Source organism: Nerophis lumbriciformis, linkage group LG16 (assembly GCF_033978685.3).
Source record: "Nerophis lumbriciformis linkage group LG16, RoL_Nlum_v2.1, whole genome shotgun sequence".
Classification (NCBI taxonomy): domain Eukaryota; kingdom Metazoa; phylum Chordata; class Actinopteri; order Syngnathiformes; family Syngnathidae; genus Nerophis; species Nerophis lumbriciformis.
Genome location: NC_084563.2, coordinates 30,506,139 through 30,524,598, shown reverse-complemented (window position 1 = coordinate 30,524,598; position 18,460 = coordinate 30,506,139). Strand labels below are relative to the sequence as shown.

The 18,460-nt window shown below is 35.4% G+C and overlaps 1 protein-coding gene across 3 annotated transcripts in view; it reads left to right on the top strand.

Moving 5' to 3' along the window:
- Window positions 1-18,460, top strand: part of grin2bb (glutamate receptor, ionotropic, N-methyl D-aspartate 2B, genome duplicate b) — a 236,674-nt gene that overhangs the window by 66,012 nt on the left and 152,202 nt on the right. For all 3 annotated transcript variants that reach the window (XM_061976961.2, XM_061976963.2, XM_061976962.2), the window contains one exon: window positions 6,649-7,287. In XM_061976961.2, the coding sequence (XP_061832945.1) occupies window positions 6,649-7,287 (639 nt within the window). The remainder of the gene's footprint in view (window positions 1-6,648; window positions 7,288-18,460) is intronic.

The following is an 18,460-nucleotide window of genomic DNA, read 5'->3' as shown; positions in this document are numbered from 1 at the left end:
TGACACTGATTTTATGACCTAGTACAGTGGTTCTCAAATGGGGGTACGCGAACCCCTGGGGGTACTTGAAGGTATGCCAAGGGGTACGTGAGATTTTTAAAAAATATTCTAAAAATAGCAACAATTCAAAAATCCTTTATATATTTATTGAATAATACTTCAACAAAATATGAATGTAAGTTCATAAACTCAGTGAAGCACAAGCTCAGGTTTGTCACTAAAATGTCTGTCAAAAAGAACTGTGAAAAGAAATGTAACTATGCAATATTCAGTGTTGACAGCTAGATTTTTTGTGGACATGTTCCATAAATATTGATGTTAAAGATTTATTTTTTTTGTCAAGAAATGTTTAGAATTAAGTTCATGAATCCAGATGGATCTCTAATACAATCCCCAAAGAGGGCACTTTAAGTTGATTATTACTTCTAGGTGTAGAAATCTTTATTTATAATTGAATCACTTGTTTATTTTTCAACAAGTTTTTAGTTATTTTTAGATCTTTTTTTTCCAAATAGTTCAAGAAAGACCACTACAAATGAGCAATATTTTGCACTGTTATACAATTTAATAAATCAGAAACTGATGACATAGTGCTGTATTTTACTTCTTTATCTTTTTTTTTTCAACCAAAAATGCTTTGCTCTGATTAGGGGGTACTTGAATTAAAAAAAAAATCACAGGGGGTACATTGCTGAAAAAAGGTTGAGAACCACTGACCTAGTATATACAATAATATAAACCAAGTCATTGTATTTCATTTAGGATTATTTCATAATTTCATTTAAATAAAAATATATTTTTTGTCTTTTTTAGATACAGTCAATAAATAATGTGAACATGTATCATAACATGGAAATCTAAGAGAACGTGTTGTGAATGAGGATGCTTGTGGACCTGGAAATTATTATTTATTTATTTTTACACATTTTTATTTAAAAAAAAACAGTTTTTCCAACGTATTCAATTTTAGACGCTTTCTCTTCTTAGTTATTATTTCTCCGGCTGTAGAAAAGACCCGCTCACAGGGCATAGAGGAGGCGTCAGTGCGACACGGTTCGCGTATCGGTCACGTGACCAAAACAGCTCATGATCGGTCACGTGACTTTCTAAAAGCGGTACGCGCACCGACACAGGGTTTAGCTCTATGAGCTCGACGCAATGCGCCGATGCATCGGTGTTGCCGGACCCATCACTACTATCTACCTATAACTTCTGTAAAAATGAAGCAATGCTACCACGCTAGCAAGCGTTAGCTCGCCGGCTATGAGCACCAAGCTGCTAACTGTCGCCAAAAGGCACCATTTAAGTTTTTTTCCCCATGGCATTCTGGATCAAGGCTTTCAGCAGCTTTTGGACGTTTGAGGTAGAAACGTAGGAAGCGCCATCATTATGAAAAGTAGCCGGCGAGTATTTGATTTCCGTCCGTCCGTCACTCTTCTTCTTCTTCTTCTTCTTCTTCTTCTTCTTCTTCTTCTTCTTCTTCTTCTTCTTCTTCTTCTTCTTCTTCTTCTTCTTCTTCTTCTTCTTCTTCTTCTTCTTCTTCTTCTTCTTCTTCTTCTCTTCTTCTTCTTCTTCTTCTTCTTCTTCTTCTTCTTCTTCTTCTTCTTCTTCTTCTTCTTCTTCTTCTTCTTCTTCTTCTTCTTCTTCTTCTTCTTCTTCTTCTTCTTCTTCTTCTTCTTCTTCTTCTTCTTCTTCTTCTTCTTCCTTCTTCTTCTTCTTCTTCTTCTTCTTCTCTTCTTCTTCTTCTTCTTCTTCTTCTTCTTCTTCTTCTTCTTCTTCTTCTTCTTCTTCTTCTTCTTCTTCTTCTTCTTCTTCTTCTTCTTCTTCTTCTTCTTCTCTTCTTCTTCTTCTTCTTCTTCTTCTTCTTCTTCTTCTTCTTCTTCTTCTTCTTCTTCTTCTTCTTCTTCTTCTTCTTCTTCTTCTTCTTCTTCTTCTTCTTCTTCTTCTTCTTCTTCTTCTTCTTCTTCTTCTTCTTCTTCTTCTTCTTCTTCTTCTTCTTCTTCTTCTTCTTCTTCTTCTTCTTCTTCTTCTTCTTCTTCTTCTTCTTCTTCTTCTTCTTCTTCTTCTTCTTCTTCTTCTTCTTCTTCTTCTTCTTCTTCTTCTTCTCTTCTTCTTCTTCTTCTTCTTCTTCTTCTTCTCTCTTCTTCTTCTTCTTCTTCTTCTTCTTCTTCTTCTTCTTCTTCTTCTTCTTCTTCTTCTGGCCCACCAGGTGAATGAAGTGCTATTGCATAGTGCATAGTAGGCTACCGCCACCTACTGCACCTGAGGTGTAACTACAAGCAACATTCACAGACAGTCCCATTGCTTTTATGAGCGGTCGACCGAGTCAAAAGCCGAAAAATCCATTTGTGGCGGACGTAATTCTTTCGTGGCGGGCCGCCACAAATAAATGAATGTGTGGGAAACACTGGTGTGTATTAGTGCCCAAGACATGGGTAACTTACACATCTGTGAAGGCACCATTAATGCTGAAAGGTACATACAGGTTTTGGAGCAACATATGTTGCCATCCAAGCAATGTTATCATGGACGCCCCTGCATATTTCAGCAAGACAATGCCAAGCCACGTGTTACATCAACGTGGCTTCATAGTAAAAGAGTACGGGTACTAGACTGGCCTGCTTGTAGTCCAGACCTGTCTACCATTGAAAATGTGTGGCACGTTATGAAGCCTAAAATAGCACAAGGGAGACCCCCGGACTGTTGAACAACTTAAGCTGTACATCAAGCAAGAATGGGAAATAATTCCACATGAGAAGCTTCAAAATTGTGTCTCCTCAGTTCCCAAACGTTTACTGAGTGTTGTTAAAAGGAAAGGCCATGTAACACAGTGGTGAACATGCCCTTTCCAACTACTTTGTCACGTGTTGCAGCCATGAAATTCTAAGTTAATTATTATTTGCAAAAAAAAATTAAGTTTATGAGTTTGAACATCAAATATGTTGTCTTTGTAGTGCATTCAATTGAATATGGGTTGAAAAGGATTTGCAAAACATTGTATTCCGTTTATATTTACATCCAACACAATCTCCCAACTCATATGGAAACGGGGTTTGTATATATATATATATATATATATATATATATATATATATATATATATATATATTCTTCTGTAAAGACACCTCCAAGTGGTTCAGTACAACAGTTTGGCCAACAAAAATAAACAGGAGTGATACCTCTCACATTGAATACACAATAGCCAGCTTTTAATTGGATGTATATATGTTTATATACTTTCTTTTTTTTAAATACATTTTTTAGAATTCTGAATTAATTTAGAGTTGGGATGAATAACAATCGTGATCCTGTTGCGAGTCTATTTGTTTGTGTGTCTTATGTTCTTTTCATTGCCATGGCTCCTCTTTTCACTCTGCCTTGCCCTCATCTCTCCACATTTGCTTTCCCCTTCTGCTGCTACAACTCTCACATTTCAAGTGCATCACAAGTTTGCTGCTGTTCTTTGGAGCTGAGCGTGTGCTAAATAAACAATGAACAAAGGTGTGGAGCAGGAACGCGTCCTACATCTACGGCTCGTCTAAAAGGCGGCCATGGTTTGGATCAGCTGCGTCTTCCATGCTCATCTTTGTTCCGACAGCCAGTGGTGAAAGTGGAAATGTGGGCCTCAGTCTGGGCAAAAGGGACAATGAAAACCCCTCCATTGGAGTAACTGGTGTACATGTTTTTGGTGCATCCCTTCTAAATAACAAGAAAACAAGTACAACATATCTTCTTTTCCACAGTGAAAACTGTGCCCACACTGGAATGCACTAGAATCATTTGAAAGGAATTCAGTCTGTTGTGTAGACTTCATAGTTTGTGCAGTTAGGCCAAACTAGGCTGTACTAGGGTTGTACTGTGTATTTGTACTGATAAAGTACCGCAGTATGAGGTACTTTACTGCCTTTGAAAAATACTCGTACTTTTAGAAAAAAATGTAATATAAGACGAGGCGCATGTGAGTCCACACACACACATAGCACTTACAAGCGGAACCAGAGTGTGTGAGTGTGTGAGTGTGTGAGTGTGTGAGTGTGAGTGTGTGTGTGTGTGTGTGTGTGTGTGTGTGTGTGTGTGTGTATATATAAGTGTATATGTATGTGTGTATATATATATATGTATGTATATGTATATATATGTATATATATACAATTATATATGTATATAGACATATATACAGTATGTATGTATATATGTATATATATATGCATATGTATGTATGTATATTTACATATATATGTATGCAATTTCCCCTCGGGGATTAATAAAGTATTTCTGATTCTGATATGTATGTATATATACATATACATATATATCTGTATGTATATATACACATGTATATATGTATATATACACATGTGTATATATGTATATATACACGTGTGTATATATATATATACACGTGTATATATGTATATATACACGTGTATATACAGTATGTATATATACACGTGTATATACACGTGTATATACGTATATAGACAGAATGTGTATTTATGTATATATGTGTATATATGTATATGTATACATATTTGTATGTATATATACACATATAATATAGATAGTGATAAATACTATATATATATATATATATATATATATATATATATACATATATACATATTTATATATATATTAAAAACAAAAAATAGTAATAAATACTACATATTGGGCACTAATATGTATAGATAAAAAATAAAATAAAACAAAAAACACTTACATTCGTATTGCACACCGTATACTGTATATGTGTGTGTGTGTATATATATATATATATATATATATATATATATATGTATGTATATATATATATATACTCTGTGTATATATATATATATATATGTATAAAAGTAAATTATATTAAATTTAAATTTTATATGTATGTATATATATGTATATACATATATATACAGTATATATATATAACATTTAAATTATATTAAATTTACATTTTATATATATATATATATATATATATATATATATATATATATATATATATATATATATATATATATATATATATATATATATATATATATATATATATATAATGTAACTTTATGAGCAAAAAGTCAAATATCACCCAAAGGACCATCCTCCCATCAAGCGCTGACTAATTGTGTTTCCTCCTCGTCTGTCACCTTCCTCCATCTTTTCTCTCCATGCTGCTGCTCTTTGTGTGGCGGCAAGTAAAGAGGCTGTAAATAATAACAACAATAGCAAATAATAGGCAAGTAAAGAGGCTGTAAATAATAACAACAATAGCAAATAATAGGCTGCACTCTTCTTCAGACAGCCATGAAGCCTCGTAGGAGGACATGTCTTGTGGCTTGAAGAGGAGACAAAAGGAAGGTGCTAGAGCCTACTATCAGCTGCCTTCTTTACTCTCCTGCATGTGCTGGGGCCCTCACTGCAGGGACACTCAACTACGTACCTTGTCCTGCATGTGCTGGGGCCCTCACTGCAGGGACAGTCAACTATGTTGTTTTGAGGGCCACACTTGCAGAAAGCCTTATGTAAACCATTAGTTTGGACCCCGGTGTTGTATGTTTGCTCGCAAGGTTGAAACGTCCATGCAAGGATGTGCTAATGTGTTTAAGGGGTCCTCTATACCAAGGATTATGCACAATAAGGCATTAATAAGTACTTAATAATGACTAATTAAGAGCCAATATTTCACTAATTTGCATGTTAATAAGCAACTAATTAATGGTGAATAGGTGTACTTTAGAATAAAGTGTTACCGGAGTTGTAACATACATCTATTAGCAATCTTATTGGTGTATTTATTAATGTACTATAACTTAGCAGTTGTAATATATTAACAATCTGTGTGTTTATTAATGTACCGGTACTATAACAAAGGAGTTGTAATATACATCCATTAACAAACTGTTTATTAATGTACTATAACAAAGGAGTTGTAATATACATCTATTAACAATCAGTGTGTTTATTAATGTACTATAACAAAGGAGTTGTAATATACATCTATTAACAAACTGTTTATTATTGTACTATAACAAAGGAGTTGTAATATACATCTATTAACAATCTGTGTTTATTAATGTACTTTAACAAAGGAGTTGTAATATACATCTATTAACAATCTGTGTGTTTATTAATGTACTATAACAAAGGAGTTGTAATATATTAACAAACTGTTTATTAATGTACTATAACAAAGGAGTTGTAATATACATCTATTAACAATCTTATTGGTGTGTTTATTAATGTACTATAACAAAGGAGTTGTTATATACATCTATTAACAATCTGTGTTTATTAATGTACTATAACAAAGGAGTTGTAATATACATCTATTAACAAACTTATTGGTGTGTTTATTAATGTACTATAACAAAGGAGTTGTAATATACATCTATTAACAACCTGTGTGTTTATTAATGTACTATAACAGAGGAGTTGTAATATGTGTCTAGTGGTTTAGGCCTAAGTTAAGTCGTAGAAAATGCGGTAGTTTAAACAATAATGAAGCTTTCTGTGCGGCCCGGTAGCAAATGCATCACGGACCAGTACCGGTCCCTGGACCGGTGGTTGGGGACCAGTGGTCTATACAGCAGGATAATAGTCCTGTTTGGTGTAAGTCTGTCCTAACATAGCATCTGTGTTGTCTCCCTACAGTCACACACCTCCACCATGCTTGTCAGCCTCCACCCGCCTCCCTCCTGCCTTCAGGACCCACCACTCGTCTCCACTTCCTCTTGCCCCCATCCTCCCCAAAGGCAGCCCACACCACCCCCGCATCCCTGGTGGAGGCTGCTGCTGCCCTTCCTGCTCCTCTCCCTGCTCCTGCAGCCCGCCTGCGGGGCTCGCAGGGCCGGCGGTCCGGGCGCGGGGTCAGGAGGCGCCCACGGAGGGCCGGGCGGCCCCAAGCGAGGCGTGGTCATCCCCCCTCAGTACTCTCCCGGACCCCAAGCTCTCCCGCCCATCAGCCCCAAACTCATCAGCTCCCTCAGCATCGCCGTCATCTTGGTCGGGAACTCTAGTGAACTGGCCCTGGGGGCGGGGCTGGAGAAAGAAGACTTCCTGCACATCCCCTACCCACCAAAGGTGGAGGTGGTCACCATGAACCAGACGGACCCAAAGAGCATCATCCATCAGATCTGCACGCAGATGACCAGGAACTCGCTGCAGGGCGTGGTTTTTGGGGACGACACGGACCATGAGGCCATTGCTCAGATCCTGGACTTCATCTCGGCGCAGACTCACATCCCCATCCTGGGCATCAGAGGAGGATCTTCCATGGTCATGGCAGCCAAGGTAGGAAGACCACTCACAAAGCTGGAACTACCTTATTGTTCCAACTATAGAGCGCACTGGTCTATAAGCAGCCTTTCCCCCACAACATGTTAGGTAAGGTGGGGTCTCTCCAGGGGGAACAGAACATGTTAGGTAAGGTGGGGTCTCTCCAGGGGGAACAGAACATGTTAGGTAAGGTGGGGTCTCTCCAGGGGGAACAGAACATGTTAGGTAAGGTGGGGTCTCTCCAGGGGGAACAGAACATGTTAGGTAAGGTGGGGTCTCTCCAGGGGGAACAGAACATGTTTGGTAAGGTGGGGTCTCTCCAGGGGGAACAGAACATGTTAGGTAAGGTGGGGTCTCTCCAGGGGGAACAGAACATGTTAGGTAAGGTGGGGTCTCTCCAGGGGGAACAGAACATGTTTGGTAAGGTGGGGTCTCTCCAGGGGGAACAGAACATGTTAGGTAAGGTGGGGTCTCTCCAGGGGGAACATAACATGTTAGGTAAGGTGGGGTCTCTCCAGGGGGAACAGAACATGTTAGGTAAGGTGGGGTCTCTCCAGGGGGAACAGAACATGTTAGGTAAGGTGGGGTCTCTCCAGGGGGAACAGAACATGTTAGGTAAGGTGGGGTCTCTCCAGGGGGAACAGAACATGTTAGGTAAGGTGGGGTCTCTCCAGGGGGAACAGAACATGTTAGGTAAGGTGGGGTCTCTCCAGGGGGAACAGAACATGTTAGGTAAGGTGGGGTCTCTCCAGGGGGAACAGAACATGTTTGGTAAGGTGGGGTCTCTCCAGGGGGAACAGAACATGTTAGGTAAGGTGGGGTCTCTCCAGGGGGAACATAACATGTTAGGTAAGGTGGGGTCTCTCCAGGGGGAACAGAACATGTTAGGTAAGGTGGGGTCTCTCCAGGGGGAACAGAACATGTTAGGTAAGGTGGGGTCTCTCCAGGGGGAACAGAACATGTTAGGTAAGGTGGGGTCTCTCCAGGGGGAACAGAACATGTTAGGTAAGGTGGGGTCTCTCCAGGGGGAACAGAACATGTTAGGTAAGGTGGGGTCTCTCCAGGGGGAACAGAACAGTGTAACTCGGCCTGTCGCCATCACATCTCCACCTCAGCCTGGGGGGGGTAAGAGACTACAGACTGTAGGCCGGCTTCGTCGCGTGAAGAAGCCTACAATTTTTGGTTGTGTTTTCCACTCCATTTGCTGAATGGCGATATACGATATATATCTCCATATTTGTTCCGTAAAGTAAAAACAAAACACAAAACAGTCCTAGGTACCTGAGATACTAAGTATGTCATTATTTTGACTTACTAAGTCAATATTTTGACTTAGTAAATTACTAAGTCAAAATAATGACAAAATAATGACTTACTAAGTCAATATTTTGACTTAGTAAATTACTAAGTCAAAATAATGACAAAATAATGACTTACTAAGTCAATATTTTGACTTGGTAAAATACTAAGTCAAAATAATGACAAAATAATGACTTACTAAGTCAATATTTTGACTTAGTAAATTACTAAGTCAAAATAATGACTTACTAAGTCAATATTTTGACTTAGTAAATTACTAAGTCAAAATAATGACAAAATAATGACTTACTAAGTCAATATTTTGACTTAGTAAATTACTAGGTCAAAATAATGACAAAATAATGACTTACTAAGTCAATATTTTGACTTAGTAAATTACTAAGTCAAAATAATGACTTACTAAGTCAATATTTTGACTTAGTAAATTACTAAGTCAAAATAATGACAAAATAATGACTTACTAAGTCAATATTTTGACTTAGTAAATTACTAAGTCAAAATAATGACAAAATAATGACTTACTAAGTCAAATTAATGACAAAATAATGACTTATTAAGTTAAAATAATGACAAAATAATGACTTACTAAGTCAAAATAATGACTTGCTAAGTCAAATTAATGACAAAATAATGACTTACTAAGTCAAATTAATGATAAATAAATGATAAATGGGTTGTACTTGTATAGCGCTTTTCTACCTTCAAGGTACTCAAAGCGCTTTGACACTACTTCCACATTTACCCATTCACACACACATTCACACACTGATGGAGGGAGCTGCCATGCAAGGCGCTAACCAGCACCCATCAGGAGCAAGGGTGAAGTGTCTTGCTCAGGACACAACGGACATGACGAGGTTGGTACTAGGTGGGGATTGAACCAGGGACCCTCGGGTCGCGCACGGCCATTCTTCCACTGCGCCAATGACAAAATAATGACTTACTAAGTCAGAATAATGACAAAATAATGACTTGCTAAGTCAAAATAATGACAAAATAATGACTTACTAAGTCAAAATAATGACAAAATAATGACTTACTAAGTCAAATTAATGACAAAATAATTACTAAGTCAAAATAATGACAAAATAATGACTTACAAAGTCAAAATAATAATGACTTACTAAGTCAAATTAATGACAAAATAATGACTTACTAAGTCAAATTAATGACATAATAATGACTTACTAAGTCAAATTAATGACAAAATAATGACTTATTAAGTCAAATTAATGACAAAATAATGACTTACTAAGTCAGAATAATGACAAAATAATGACTTACTAAGTCAAAATAATGACAAAATAATGACTTACTAAGTCAAAATAATGACAAAATAATGACTTACTAAGTCAAATTAACGACAAAATAATTACTAAGTCAAAATAAAGACAAAATAATGACTTACTAAGTCAAAATAATGACTTACTAAGTCAAAATAATTACAAAATAATGACTTACTAAGTCAAATTAACGACAAAATAATTACTAAGTCAAAAATAATGACAAAATAATGACTTACCAAGTCAAATTAATGACATAATAATGACTTACTAAGTCAAATTAATGACAAAATAATGACTTACTAAGTCACATTAATGACAAAATAATGACTTACTAAGTCAGAATAATGACAAAATAATGACTTACTAAGTCAAAATAATGACTTACTAAGTCAAAATAATGACTTACTAAGTCAAAATAATGACTTACTAAGTCAAATTAACGACAAAATAATTACTAAGTCAAAATAATGACAAAATAATGACTTACTAAGTCAAAATAATTACAAAATAATGACTTACTAAGTCAAATTAATGACAAAATAATTACTAAGTCAAAATAATGACAAAATAATGACTTACAAAGTCAAAATAATAATGACTTACTAAGTCAAATTAATGACAAAATAATGACTTACTAAGTCAAATTAATGACATAATAATGACTTACTAAGTCAAATTAATGACAAAATAATGACTTACTAAGTCAGAATAATGACAAAATAATGACTTACTAAGTCAAAATAATGACAAAATAATGACTTACTAAGTCAAAATAATGACAAAATAATGACTTACTAAGTCAAAATAATGACAAAATAATGACTTACTAAGTCAAATTAACGACAAAATAATTACTAAGTCAAAATAAAGACAAAATAATGACTTACTAAGTCAAAATAATGACAAAATAATGACTTACTAAGTCAAATTAATGACATAATAATGACTTACTAAGTCAAATTAATGACAAAATAATGACTTACTAAGTCAGAATAATGACAAAATAATGACTTACTAAGTCAAAATAATGACAAAATAATGACTTACTAAGTCAAAATAATGACAAAATAATGACTTACTAAGTCAAAATAATGACAAAATAATGACTTACTAAGTCAAATTAACGACAAAATAATTACTAAGTCAAAATAAAGACAAAATAATGACTTACTAAGTCAAAATAATGACAAAATAATGACTTACTAAGTCAAAATAATTACAAAATAATGACTTACTAAGTCAAATTAATGACAAAATAATTACTAAGTCAAAAATAATGACAAAATAATGACTTACCAAGTCAAATTAATGACATAATAATGACTTACTAAGTCAAATTAATGACAAAATAATGACTTACTAAGTCACATTAATGACAAAATAATGACTTACTAAGTCAGAATAATGACAAAATAATGACTTACTAAGTCAAAATAATGACTTACTAAGTCAAAATAATGACTTACTAAGTCAAATTAACGACAAAATAATTACTAAGTCAAAATAATGACAAAATAATGACTTACTAAGTCAAAATAATTACAAAATAATGACTTACAAAGTCAAATTAATGACAAAATAATTACTAAGTCAAAATAATGACAAAATAATGACTTACAAAGTCAAAATAATAATGACTTACTAAGTCAAATTAATGACAAAATAATGACTTACTAAGTCAAATTAATGACATAATAATGACTTACTAAGTCAAATTAATGACAAAATAATGACTTACTAAGTCAGAATAATGACAAAATAATGACTTACTAAGTCAAAATAATGACAAAATAATGACTTACTAAGTCAAAATAATGACAAAATAATGACTTACTAAGTCAAATTAACGACAAAATAATTACTAAGTCAAAAGAATGACAAAAGAATGACTTACTAAGTCAAAATAATGACAAACTAATGACTTACTAAGTCAAAATAATTACAAAATAATGACTTACTAAGTCAAATTAACGACAAAATAATTACTAAGTCAAAAATAATGACAAAATAATGACTTACCAAGTCAAATTAATGACATAATAATGACTTACTAAGTCAAATTAATGACAAAATAATGACTTACTAAGTCAGAATAATGACAAAATAATGACTTACTAAGTCAAAATAATGACTTACTAAGTCAAAATAATGACTTACTAAGTCAAATTAACGACAAAATAATTACTACCGTATTTTCCGCACTATAAGGCGCACCGGATTATTAGCCGCACCTTCTATGAATTACATATTTCATAATTTTGTCCACCAATAAGCCGCCCCGGACTATAAGCCGCGCCTACGCTGCGCTAAAGTGAATGTCAAAAAAACGCTGCGCTAAAGTGAATGTCAAAAAAACAGTCAGATAGTTCAGTCAAACTTTAATAATATATTGAAAACCAGCGTTCTAACAACTCTGTCCCAAAATGTACGCAAATGTGCAATCACAAACATAGTAAAATTCAAAATGGTGTAGAGCAATAAATAGCAACATAATGTTGCTCGAACGTTAATGTCACAACACACAAAATAAACATAGCGCTCACCTTCTGAAGTTATTCTTCATTCGTAAATCCTTCGAATTCTTCGTCTTCGGTGTCCGAATTGAAAAGTTGCGCAAGCGTGGGATCCAAAAATGGCCGGCTCCGCCTCGTCGAAGTCATCGGATTCAGTGTCGCTGTTGTTGTGCAGCAGTTCTGTGAATCCTGCCTTCCGGAAAGCTCGGACCACAGTTGTGACCGAAACTATCTGCCCAGGCATTTACGATCCACTGGCAGATGTTGGCGTATGTCGACCGGCGCTATCTGCCCGTCTTAGTGAAGGTGTGTTCGCCTTCGGAGCTGTGTGAAAAAAGCCACCCGGCCTCTTCGCGTAAACTTCCCTTAACCACTCGCTCATCTTTTCTTCATCCATCCATCCCTTCGAGTTAGCTTTTATGATGACGCCGGCTGGAAAGGTCTCTTTTGGCAAGGTCTTCCTTTTGAATATCACCATGGGTGGAAGTTAGCATGGCAAGCTAGAACCACAGTGAAGGATGACTTCTCATTCCCTGTGGTGCGAATATTCACTGTACGTGCTCCCGTTCCACAGTGCAGTTCACAGGAATATCAGTTGCTGTGAAATACGGTAGTAATCCGTGTGCGGATGGAGAGATTGCGTCTTTTTATGAACCGGATCCTTGTCGCGTAGTAGGAGCCATTTTGTGGTCTTTACAGATGTAAACAGGAAATGAAACGTACGGTGATATCCGCGCGTTTTTTCTTCTTCTTCCGGGGGCGGGTGAAGCGCTTCCTGTTCTATGGGGGCGGGTGCTTTCCTTGGCGGTTGCTTGCGTAGAAGAAGAAGCGCTTCCTGTTCTACCGGGAAAAAAGATGGCGGCTGTTTACCGAAGTTGCGAGACCGAAACTTTATGAAAATTAATCGTAATAAAGCGCACCGGGTTATAAGGCGCACTGTCAGCTTTTGAGAAAAATTGTGGTTTTTAGGTGCGCCTTATAGTGCGGAAAATACGGTAAGTCAAAATAATGACAAAATAATGACTTACTAAGTCAAAATAATGACTTACTAAGTCAAATTAATGACAAAATAATGACTTACTAAGTCAAATTAACGACAAAATAATTACTAAGTAAAAAATAATGACAAAATAATGACTTACCAAGTCAAATTAATGACATAATAATGACTTACTAAGTCAAATTAATGACAAAATAATGACTTACTAAGTCAAATTAATGACAAAATAATGACTTAATAAGTCAAAATAATGACAAAATAATGACTTACTAAGTCAAAATAATGACAAAATAATGACTTACTAAGTCAAATTAACGACAAAATAATTACTAAGTCAAAATAATGACTTACTAAGTCAAAATAATGACAAAATGATGACTTACTAAGTCAAATTAATGACAAAATAATGACTTACTAAGTTAAATTAATGACAAAATAATGACTTACTAAGTTAAATTGACAAAATAATGACTTACTAAGTCAAATTAATGACAAAATAATGACTTACTAAGTCAAATTAATGACAAAATAATGACTTACTAAGTTAAATTAATGACAAAATAATGACTTACTAAGTTAAATGAATGACTTACGTTTGAAAAAAAAAAAGAGTTAAAAGTGGGGACCACATGCTGACATATGCTCAACTCCATCCATCCATCCATCCATCCATCCATCCATTTTCTACCGCTTGTACCTTTTGGGGTCGCGGGGGGTGCTGGAGCCTATCTCAGCTGCATTTGGGCGGAAGGCGGGGTACACCCTGGACAAGTCACCATCTCATCACAGGGCCAACACAGACAGACAACATTCACACTCACATTCACACACTAGAGACCATTATGTTTATGGCCGCTTATGTATGCAGTTTATATTTGTAGAAGGTCAATAGTGATGTTAGTAGTAGTTGACTGAGAGGTGTTTATTATCATTTGGGGAGAGTCCGCTGCCTGATGATTACCTGCTAAACACCTTTCTGCCCACCACACCGTGTCTCCTCTCTGCCTGTGCCCTGAGCACGGACTAAGTGCACTCTGAATGCGCACTGCTGATTGGCTGTTACCGCTGTTTGTAACCAATGAGATGGTTGTGTGGGCGGGACAATGCTGGGTCTTGCAGAGACGTACAGACAGGGAGGCATGACCACGAGCAGCTTGCTAAGACTTTAGATTTTTTCTGACCTTATTTTCAACCTTTTTTTAGTGCGATGACTCCTCCCACATTTTCCAACCCATTTCAAGCGTTCCACTGTCAAAACATTCCTCTTAGTCAGGACAAAAAAAACAAGTTGGTTTAAGAACTTGAAAAATTCCTGGTTTTCCCAAAATTCCGTTATACCATTTTTCAATGAAAAACTGTTACTAATTCAAAATTTCTTGACTGATTTAAACAATTCCAACACCAACCAATTCAGCTCATTCAGGACATTCATGCTCCTAATCTTTTCAAAAAAAATCCCGCTTTTTCCAAAATTCCCAAATTTCCAGGAAGTTCCCATTAAAATGAATGGGGCATTTTTTCAAGTTGCACAATTCCCACATTTTTCAACCGATTCAAACCATTCCACCTTCAACACATTCAACTGATCCTGGAAATTCAAGCAGCCATTTTTCCACGTTCAACAAATTTCCAAGAATTCTTACTTTTTTTTTTAACCTTATTTCCAACCTTTTTTAGTGCGATGACTCCTTTCACATTTTTCAACCCATTTCAAGCGTTCCACTGTCAAAACATTCCTCTTATTTAGGACAAAAAAAAACCAAGTTGGTTTAAGAACTTGAAAAATTCCCGATTTTCCCGAAATACCGCAATACCATTTTTCAATTAAAAACTGTTACTACTTCAACATTTTTTGACCGATTTAAACAATTCCAACACCAACCAATTCAGCTCATTCAGGACATTCATGCTCTTAATTATTTAAAAAAAAAAAATCCCGCTTTCCCCCAAAGTTCCAGGAAGTTCCCATTGAAATTAATGGGGCATTTTTCCAAGTTGCAAAATTCCCACATTTTTCAACCTATTGAAACCATTCCAACTTCAAAATATTCAGCCTGTTCAGGAATTATGTGCTCTCTTTCAACAATTAAAAAAAAAAAAAAATCCCGGATTTTTAAGAATTTCCAGTCTTTAAGGACATTTTCCCCATTCAAAATGAATGATCCATTTTTTCAAACTTCTACAATTCCCACATTTTTCCACCTATTCAAATCATTCCACCTTCAACACATTCAACTCATCCTGGAAATTCAAAGAATCATTTTTCCACGTTCAACAAATTTCCAGGAATTCTTATTTTTTCTGACCTTATTTCCAACCTTTTTTAGTGCGATGACTCCTCCCACATTTTCCAACCCATTTCAAGTGTTCCACTGTCAAAACATTCCTCTTAGTCAGGACAAAAAAACAAGTTGGTTTAAGAACTTGAAAAATTCCCGGTTTTCCCGAAATTCCGCAATACCATTTCTCAATTAAAAACTGTTACTACTTCAACATTTCTTGACCAATTTAAACAATTCCAACACCAACCAATTCAGCTCATTCAGGACATTCATGCTCTTAATCATTAAAAAAAAATAATCCTGCTTTTCCCCAAATTCCCAAATTTCCAGGAAGTTCCCATTGAAATTAATGGGGCATTTTTCCAAGTTGCACAATTCCCACATTTTTCAACCTATTGAAACCATTCCAACTTCAAAACTGTTCAGGAATTATGTGCTCTCTTTCAACAATTAAAAAAAAATAAATCCTGGATTTCCTTGAATTTCCAGTCTTTAAGGACATTTTCCCCATTCAAAATGAATGATCCATTTTTCAAACTTCTACAATTCCCACATTTTTCCACCTATTCAAACCATTCCACCTTCAACACATTAATATCATCCTGGAAATTCAAAGAATCATTTTTCCACGTTCAACAAACTTCCAGGAATTCTTATTTTTTCTGATCTTATTTCCAACCTTTTTTAGTGCGATGACTCCTCCCACGTTTTCCAACCCATTTCAAGCGTTCCACTGTCAAAACATTCCTCTTAATCAGGACAAAAAAATAAGTTGGTTTAAGAACTTGAAAAATTCTCGGTTTTCCCGAAATTCCGCAATACCATTTCTCAATTAAAAACTGTTACTACTTCAACATTTTTTGATCGATTTAAACAATTCCAACACCAACCAATTCAACTCATTAGGACATTCATGCTCTTAATCATTTTTTAAAAATCCCACTTTTCCCAAAATTCCCAAATTTCCAGGAAGTTCCCATTGAAATTAATGAGGCATTTTTCCAGGTTGCACAATTTCCCACATTTTTCAACCTATTGAAACCATTCCAACTTCAAAATATTCAGCCTGTTCAGGAATTATGTGCTCTCTTTCAACAATTAAAAAAAAAAAATCCCGGATTTCCTTGAATTTCCAGTCTTTAAGGACATTATCCCCATTCAAAATGAATGATCCACTTTTCAAACTTTATAATTCCCACATTTTTCCACCTATTCAAACCATTCCACCTTCAACACATTCAACTCATCCTGGAAATTCAAAGAATCATTTTTCCACGTTCAACAAATTTCCAGGAATTCTTATTTTTTTCTGACCTTATTTCCAACCTTTTTTAGTGCGATGACTCCTCCCACGTTTTCCAACCCATTTCAAGCGTTCCACTGTCAAAACATTCCTCTTAGTCAGGACAAAAAAACAAGTTGGTTTAAGAACTTGAAAAATTCCCGGTTTTCCCGAAATTCCGCAATACCATTTCTCAATTAAAAACTGTTACTACTACAACATTTCTTGACCGATTAAAACAATTCCAACACCAACCAATTCAGGTCATTCAGGACATTCATGCTCTTAATCATTTAAAAAAAAAAAAATCCTGCTTTTCCCCAAATTCCCAAATTTCCAGGAAGTTCCCATTGAAATTAATGGGGCATTTTTCCAAGTTGCACAATTCCCACATTTTCCAACCTATTGAAACCATTCCACCTTCAAAATATTCAGCCTGTTCAGGAATTGTGTCCTCTCTTTCAACAATTAAAAAAAAAAAAAATCCCGGATTTTCTAGAATTTCCCGTCTTTAAGGACATTTTCCCCATTCAAAATGAATGATCCATTTTTCAAACTTCTACAATTCCCACATTTTTCCACCTATTCAAGCCATTCCACCTTCAACACATTTAACTCATCCTGGAAATTCAAAGAATAATTTTTCCACGTTCAACAAATTTCCAGGAATTCTTATTTTTTCTGACCTTATTTCCAACCTTTTTTAGTGTGATGACTCCTCCCACGTTTTCCAACCCATTTCAAGCGTTCCACTGTCAAAACATTCCTCTTAGTCAGGACAAAAAAACAATTTGGTTTAAGAACTTGAAAAATTCCAGGTTTTCCCGAAATTCCGCAATACCATTTCTCAATTAAAAACTGTTACTACTACAACATTTCTTGACCGATTTAAACAATTCCAACACCAACCAATTCAGCTCATTCAGGACATTCATGCTCTTAATCATTTTTTTAAAAAAATCCTGATTTTCCCCAAATTTCCAGGAAGTTCCCATTGAAATTAATGGGGCATTTTTCCAAGTTGCACAATTCCCACATTTTTCAACCTATTCAAACCATTCCAACTTCAAAATATTCAGCCTGTTCAGGAGTTATGTGCTCTCTTTCAACAATTAAAAAAAAAAAAATCCCGGATTTCCTTGAATTTCCAGTCTTTAAGGACATTTTCCTCATTCAAAATGAATGATCCATTTTTCAAACTTCTACAATTCCCACATTTTTCCACCTATTCAAACCATTCCACCTTCAACACATTCAACTCATCCTGGAAATTCAAAGAATAATTTTTCCACGTTCAACAAATTTCCAGGAATTCTTATTTTTTCTGACCTTATTTCCAACCTTTTTTAGTGCGATGACTCCTCCCACGTTTTCCAACCCATTTCAAGCGTTCCACTGTCAAAACATTCCTCTTAGTCAGGACAATAAAACAAGTTGGTTTAAGAACTTGAAAAATTCCCGATTTTCCCGAAATTCCGCAATACCATTTCTCAATTAAAAACTGT